This window comes from Olea europaea, chromosome 23, assembly GCF_002742605.1.
Source record: "Olea europaea var. sylvestris chromosome 23, O_europaea_v1, whole genome shotgun sequence".
NCBI classification, from domain to species: domain Eukaryota; kingdom Viridiplantae; phylum Streptophyta; class Magnoliopsida; order Lamiales; family Oleaceae; genus Olea; species Olea europaea.
In genome coordinates this window covers 11,803,173-11,810,620 of record NC_036259.1, presented here as the reverse complement: position 1 = coordinate 11,810,620, position 7,448 = coordinate 11,803,173, and the positions used below count along the sequence as shown (strand labels likewise).

The 7,448-nt window shown below is 34.1% G+C and overlaps 1 protein-coding gene across 1 annotated transcript; it reads left to right on the top strand.

The window, feature by feature from the left end:
* The first annotated feature begins 3,077 nt into the window (after positions 1 to 3,077).
* LOC111372401 (O-fucosyltransferase 34-like) lies at positions 3,078 to 6,969 on the top strand. The gene is made up of 8 exons (XM_022994745.1): positions 3,078 to 3,958; positions 4,418 to 4,485; positions 4,609 to 4,697; positions 4,797 to 4,962; positions 5,054 to 5,343; positions 5,619 to 5,823; positions 5,909 to 6,066; positions 6,312 to 6,969. Exons 1-8 carry the CDS (start codon positions 3,619 to 3,621, stop codon positions 6,562 to 6,564), a joined length of 1,569 nt encoding a protein of 522 aa, XP_022850513.1. The 5' UTR covers positions 3,078 to 3,618; the 3' UTR covers positions 6,565 to 6,969.
* The last annotated feature ends 479 nt before the right edge of the window (positions 6,970 to 7,448 follow it).

The following is a 7,448-nucleotide window of genomic DNA, read 5'->3' as shown; positions in this document are numbered from 1 at the left end:
TGGATTATTGTGACTGTTCGAAACATTTAGATAGGTTGTCTCGATCTCATTACATTTTTAGAACTTTGATACATAAAAATTTTCTTATTGAATAGGCAAACGCCGATGTGTAATGTGTCGAAATATCAAAATATATACTAATGTAAAATCTATGGAACTTAAGTGATTCTTCATAGTTATATTATGAACTAGCATTTTAATTTCTAGGCGAAATAAATACATTTTTCATAGACTTCGCATTCTTTATCTTGTTTTTCGAATCTTATTTTCGAAAAAAGTTTAGGGTCTGTTCGGTAGTGATTATGAGAATTGTTTTTTTGACCGTTAGAAATAAAAGTGGGTTCCACCCGTGAGTGAAGAAGTAAAAAATAAAGGCTGGAATAACGATCAAAAAATCAAAAATTGCTACCAATGGGGACTTAATACGTCATTCAACTACGAGAATGCTAACATTGATGGGTTGTGAGAAGGTCCTCAATTAAAGATAATAGATTGTTAGTAATTATTATCATTAAATAGTCAGTCAGTAAGAATTTGAATCGTGACTCGATTTCTTAATGATCGTGATGACGCCCTTTTCTAATTGAATAATGCTATTTCCAGTGAAAACTACCGACAGTCGTTCTATGTGGCGTATATTTGACAGTTTTTCATTTGATGTATAATTCAAAAAATAACTATCATATCTATGTATCAAATACCAAATTGTCAAGTATATGCTACATAGGACGACTACTGGCAGTTTTCACTACGAATAACATTACTCTTTCTAATTAGATACTAATTATCCCATCAATATAGGCCAAACATTTATATCATAATTTCACCCCCGTTTGGCTGCCATTTAAAACTCTTCAATTTAATTTAAATTTTTATCTCTCCTATTTTCAACCACGAAATTTTCAATAAAATAATATTATACACTAAAACTCTTCAATTTAATTTAAATTTCTCTCTCTCCTATTTACAATCACACAATCTTCAATAAGATAATATTATACATAAATCTAAAACTTTTCATTCTTTTACAATCATCCATTTTTCGAAAAATACTTTCTCTCCCATTATAAACCCAAATAATGAAAGACAAACGGGGGTTCTTCCGTTCCAAAATAGTAAATATTTTGTTAAAAATAGAGTTTTCCAATTCCCTTTCACATAAAAGTAGTTAATGTAGGAATGGTCAAAATATCACGCGAAATTGTCGGCGTCGGTGGTCGTATGTATATTCTTTGGCGATATGAAGGTTCTTGTACAGTCATATCGTATCGCCACGTGTAAGTTTAATATTGCTCGATTTTTGACACGTCTGACAAAAACTTAATACTCGTAGGGTCCACTTCTGTCAAAGTTTAGCTGGCACTCATTTAATTGGCTGTATTTGGATTTTAACTTAAGGCTGTCTGGGGGGTTCCGGTGTGGACGGCAACCGTACAACTTATTCTAAATTCACCAATCAGAGTTGATGGTGATTAAAATTTCTCGTAAAGATATCGAAGAATAGTATGAGTATTTGATATCGTAATATTCAGAGCTTGTTTGTAATCGATTTTAAGCCAATTAAAATTAATTTTTTAACCGTTATTTCACTATTTTAACCATTATTTTTGAATTCTTCTCTCATAAATTGGACTTACTTATCTCTAACGATCAAAAAATCAATCATCAAAATTCCTATCAAACAAACACTAATTACAAACAAAATATTCAATATCAAAGTCAATTAACGACCTAAATCCCTTATAAATATTCAATATTTATTTAAAACATCATCCATATAAACAAAAAAGAACGTGGAAAAGATATCATCAAAGGGGTAAAAAAAAATATTGTCAATTCGTGACGATAAACGTCGTTTAGTGGATTTCCTACGTGTTTGCTTAATCTTGTTGAATAAAAATTGGCTACATTGAGTAACCGAACTCATTCGATATGATTCAAGTCACATCAAATTAATGAAAAAGTCATATTAGATTACAGTTTATGATATTAACATTTAGTCTTCGTTTGGATTGAAAAGTTATGGGTTAGATGAAATATGTGGTAGAATTAAATTATTGACCTTATTTAAATTAAAATTGAAATTTTAATTCTGCTAAATACGAGCTTAATAAGTATTTGATGTGATATGATATTTAATCTCAAGAATGTTCATGCAAACAAGAAGGTGCTATTAACTTAATGCTTAATTTGCGATATTTGATCAGTAATTTGTTAGTAGATTTAATCAAATTTGATTTAAAATATATTACTAAAATCTAAAACTAATCAAAAATTATAAAATATAGTGTAACCGTTCGATTTGCGCCTTCCTGCAAGTCAATAGCCAAAGTCGCACACACAAATATCATTCAATATATTTTCACAACATAGATAACTTCAAATTAGTCATCTAATCGTGTAGCTTGATGTTATCATTCTATGAATCTTTCGTGTTGACCAGACACTTTTCAAGTGTTCAACTCTATCGTAATAGATCACAACATACTCTTGATCTCGACATCAATTAAACAGAACCATATCTTTAACAAGATTTGAAAATCTATCACTATTAACTAAAATAACATTTAGGGTGGCTTTGATTGCTAGCATGAAATTTGTTTGGAAAGGAAATAAATTCTAGACAACTGAAATTATTAATTAAATGAGTATGATTAATTTAATTTTTAACCTAAAAATTATTATATTTGTCTATTTTTTATTGATGGATAGATGAAAGAGATAGATGAGAGAGAAAAAGAGTAAATCATTTGGAAAATAAAAATCACCTCTTCCTAAAGAAAATATTTTTCTTATTTTTAAGAAAATATAGTCACGTAATCAAAAGTTAAAAAACATTTTTCATGGAATAAATTGTCAATCAAATGCCTAAAAAGTAAAATTTTGGGTAAAAAAAGGGCATTTTTCATGAAAAATAATGTTAATCAGACACACAGTTATAGAAACATGAAGAAAAATGAAAATTGGGCGTCTTGGTATTATGATGGAGATAGTCACATGGGATTACATTCAATATAGGGTTAACCAGACCATATACAATGGTTAAAAATGGAATGGCAATGGTGAGAGGGGGTGGGTTGGATCAATCACACTCATCATACCTATGCTATGTAAAATGTATACAAACTGTACCAACGACAACTCGTTTCTATGATTGTGTGTATTTTGCACCACCCCACAACGCCTCTGCCTTTTTATCTCTCTCTCACATCCCCACATTTTTCTTGCATTCTCTCTCACCGCCGGTCACTGTTTTCTCCGATTCCGGAGGATCTATGACCGGTCCACTAATTATTTCTACGACCCTTTTCGTTTATTGCCTTGAAAACCCCGGAAAGTTCGAGATTGACCCTGAAATTATTGAAGATCGAAGCATTTTTGTTCGATACTCTTTGTAATGTGTTTGTGATTGCATTGAGGGGGCGGAAATCTTGTGTTAAATCTTCACAGAAGTTGCTCATTTGCGTTTAGATTTGAGATTTTATTCCATTATTTTTTCTAGAGTAAATCCATCCCCACAATCACAAGGGAAATACATTTTGGGATCGTACATTTGGTCTTGAAAACGAAAAGGACGAAGTTTCAAGCACAATCGGAGAATTAAAGTGTGTGTAATTGATGTGTAGAATAGAGAGTAATAAGACGAGGAAAAGGTGGGCAATGGGGTTAAAATCGGCGGCGTTTGGTGGAGATAGATTGGAGAAGTTGAGGAATAGTGGAATGGTATCAAGGTCAAGAATGAAGCTATGGATGATAAGGGCTACGACGTCGGTTTTGCTATGGACTTGCTTGGTTCAGTTGACGGCACTGGGTGAGTCTTGGGGGCCTAGAGTGTTAAAGGGATGGCCCTCTTGTTTTTCTCAAGAATCGGCCACCGCGGGTGGGGGCGGGGCAGTGGATGCTGCCTTGGATGTTAAATCCTCGCCGGAGCTTCCCACTAGAGTTTTACCTCCAAAGAGTGAGTGGCTCAACTATTCTGCTATATTGATTCATTGTATATAATGTAATTAGTAAATGCTGTTTCTTTCTATGTTTTATAGCTGCAAATGCAAGTGCTTATGTTCAAATTCGCTTAAAATCTTTTGGAATTGAGTTGTTAGATCATGTTTCTTCGAAGCTGTGTAGTTAATACTAATTTAGCTCATAGCTCTTTTGTTCTTTATCTGTGAAAATTTGTAAAGAGAACCTTTCAAAACCCAAGGTTCAACCATTAATCATAAAAATTACATAATAGATTCTTCCTATTGTTTGGATGCTTTTCGTTTTCCATGTAGTTGGTTTGTGCGTTTTGTAATTCTGCATATGTGTCGGTTGCTTGCCTTCTTTCCCCATCTTGTTGTTTTCTTGTTTGATGTGATATTTTGCAGTCGTAATTCTCTATGTATGTACAAGTATTGAAACATGTTATCTGATGTAGGAGTTTACAAGAACAATGGTTATCTGATGGTTTCATGCAACGGAGGGCTCAATCAAATGCGGGCAGCGGTAGGTTTTTCCTTTTATTAGTGGATAATTGATAAGTACATTGAAACATACGTGCATATTTGAGCTTCCGGCTTCTTCTTAAATTAATGAATTGACTATTTTTGCTCGTTATGTTGCCTGCAGATATGTGACATGGTTGCAATTGCTAGACATTTGAATGTTACATTGATAGTTCCAGAACTGGATAAGACTTCATTTTGGAACGATCCAAGGTGCTTTCCTACTTCTGATACATTCAAGTTTTTCTAGTACTCAATGGTAAACTTAATTTTTTCTACATGCTAAAATATAGTCTCTCTTAAATATTGCAGTGAGTTCCATGACATATTTGATGTTGATCATTTCATTACTTCCTTGAGAGACGAAGTGCGGATATTAAAGGAACCACCTCCAAGGGTCAAGAGGAGAGTCGAGCTAGGAATGATATATACTATGCCCCCTATTAGTTGGTCGGATATTTCTTACTATCAGAATCAGGTAACTAGGTTTCTCATCTTGTTTCCTTAATTCCTTCTATGACACTCTTATGCTTCCTTGCCTAAGTATATCTCATTGTCATTCCATGCAGATTCTTCCCTTAATTCAGAAGTATAAAGTTGTACATTTGAACAGAACCGATGCTCGGCTTGCCAATAATGCTCAACCCATGGAGGTTCAGAAGCTCCGTTGCCGAGTAAACTTTAGTGCTTTGAGATTTACTCCTCAGATAGAAGAATTGGGTAGAAAAGTCATCAAAATACTTAGGCAAAACGGTCCTTTCATAGTACTTCATCTCAGATACGAAATGGACATGTTGGCCTTTTCTGGCTGTACTCAGGGCTGCAACAAGGAGGAGACGGAAGAATTAACAAGAATGAGGTTAGATCGCTCGGTATTTTGAGCCTGTTGGCCTTTATCTCCAACATGCGTGGCTTATTTGTTTTTTCTATTTTTAAGTGAAAATAAGGTACTTTTTCTGGAAAGGAAGTTGAAATAAAGAACTTATTTTCAACTTCCACCAGTAAAAAGTCGTGTCTTTTGGAACTTATTTAGTTCTAAGTAAATTTTTAGGTTAGTCAAATATGCTCCATCGTCTTGTATATTAGCAGTTGAATTATGTCTTATTCTTCTACTTAACTTTTCCGTCACAACAGATATGCGTACCCCTGGTGGAAAGAGAAGATCATAAATTCCGACTTGAAAAGAAAATACGGCTTGTGTCCTTTGACGCCTGAGGAAACTGCTCTCACATTAAGGGCATTAGACATTGATAATAATATCCAGGTTTACATTGCTGCCGGAGAAATATATGGCAGAGAAAGAAGAATGGCAAGTCTTAGAGCAGCTTATCCAAATATGGTCAGTAGATAAAGCTGTGGCTAATAGATTAATATGCAACGTGGCTTGCTCTTGTACTTATCACGTGCTTCTGGCATTTTGACAGGTCCGGAAGGAGACTCTATTAGAGCCTTCAGACCTTAGATTCTTTCAGAATTACTCATCTCAAATGGCTGCACTCGATTACCTTGTTTCATTGGAGAGCGATATCTTTGTTCCTACATACGATGGAAATATGGCTAAAGTTGTTGAAGGCCATCGCAGGTATAAATTCGGACTTGAACTTGCGCTGAGATATTATAGAATAAAAATTCCAGGATCTTGCACTATATTTTCTCAGTTTTCTTCTGTAATTAATGAAACATAAATGCATAGAAACAGAGAGTATTAATAGTCGTCATTAAATTCAACTTGGCATCTGGAAGTAACTCTTTGAATGGATTTTTGAAGTATAGCAGTGTATTTATGTGTTGTCGTCTAAGTACTTGTCGGATTGTTGTTGTTTCCAGATATCTTGGGTACAAGAAAACAATTTTGTTGGACAGAAGGCTTCTAGTTAATTTAGTAGACCAGTATAATACTGGTTCACTTACTTGGGATGAGTTCTCTACTGCTGTTAAGGATGCTCATGCAGAACGCATGGGGAACCCTACGAAAAGGTCAGTTATTCTCGACAGACCTAAAGAAGAAGATTATTTCTATTCCAATCCATGGGAGTGTTTGCAAACGTTGGATGAAGACGAATCACTGAGTAGCATATGAAACTTGTTGCTCGTAGATTGCTTATATTACTTGCAGTCGTGTAATGGAGCAATCCTCGACTCGGCCATAGCGAGTGAAAGAGGATTTTGTTTCAAGGAGGCTGTGGTGAAGGTTAGACGAGGTGGTGCACTTTAAGGAAGCCAAAGAGAATAAGAAGCCACCGGTGCACATTTACTTTTTTAGATATAAGTTAATAGTACAGTTCCTGTATAGAAGCTACCCTTCCATCAAAGTATTACATCGACTCATCCGTGTATACAGAGGAAATAATCAATTTACAAAGGTTAAGCTTATGTCCTCCTCCTCTCTTCTTTTTCCCGTGTTTCATTTCTTGATTTTCGGATTGTTCCCGAGTTCTTGAACATAAACATACATTTATATATTCGAATTTTTTTTTATTTTTTTATTTTTATTTTTCCTTTTTCCCCCATAAATCGTTAGTGTATGGTATGATTTGATCATGGAATAATATAAATTTTTGATCATTAGACAGCCAACTAATCTTATGTTCTAAGAATGTTGATAGTATTATTTGTTGGAAGATACAATTCCACGAAGCATGTTTTTGGTAGACTTTTGTTGTCTAAACAAATGGCTGTTAGAGTGTCTTCTTAATATAAATTATTTTCTGGTGAAAGCGAAGTGATTATGACTTATTTATTTTAATAAGTGCTTAAATGAGATTCTTTTTCTTGTGCATAAAACAAGCTATCATGTCATCAATCAATCAATTATGCTTTGTTTTATGAGGTGTTCAACGAGCATCATTGAAGAATGTCAAAAGTTTCTTTTTCATAGGGTCATGGTATATGCATATTGAATGAAAATATTTGAATATAACATATTTCTGTCGAAGGGCTGAAGCCGGTCTACAGGCAGAAGCC

Coding starts and splice junctions, on each gene's coding strand:
- LOC111372401 (XM_022994745.1), top strand. CDS start 3,619: ATGTGTAGAATAGAGAGTAATAAGACGAGGAAAAGGTGGGCAATGGGG. Junction 3,959..4,417: donor TAGAGTTTTACCTCCAAAGA/GTGAGTGGCTCA, acceptor TATCTGATGTAG/GAGTTTACAAGAACAATGGT. Junction 5,824..5,908: donor GAGCAGCTTATCCAAATATG/GTCAGTAGATAA, acceptor GCATTTTGACAG/GTCCGGAAGGAGACTCTATT.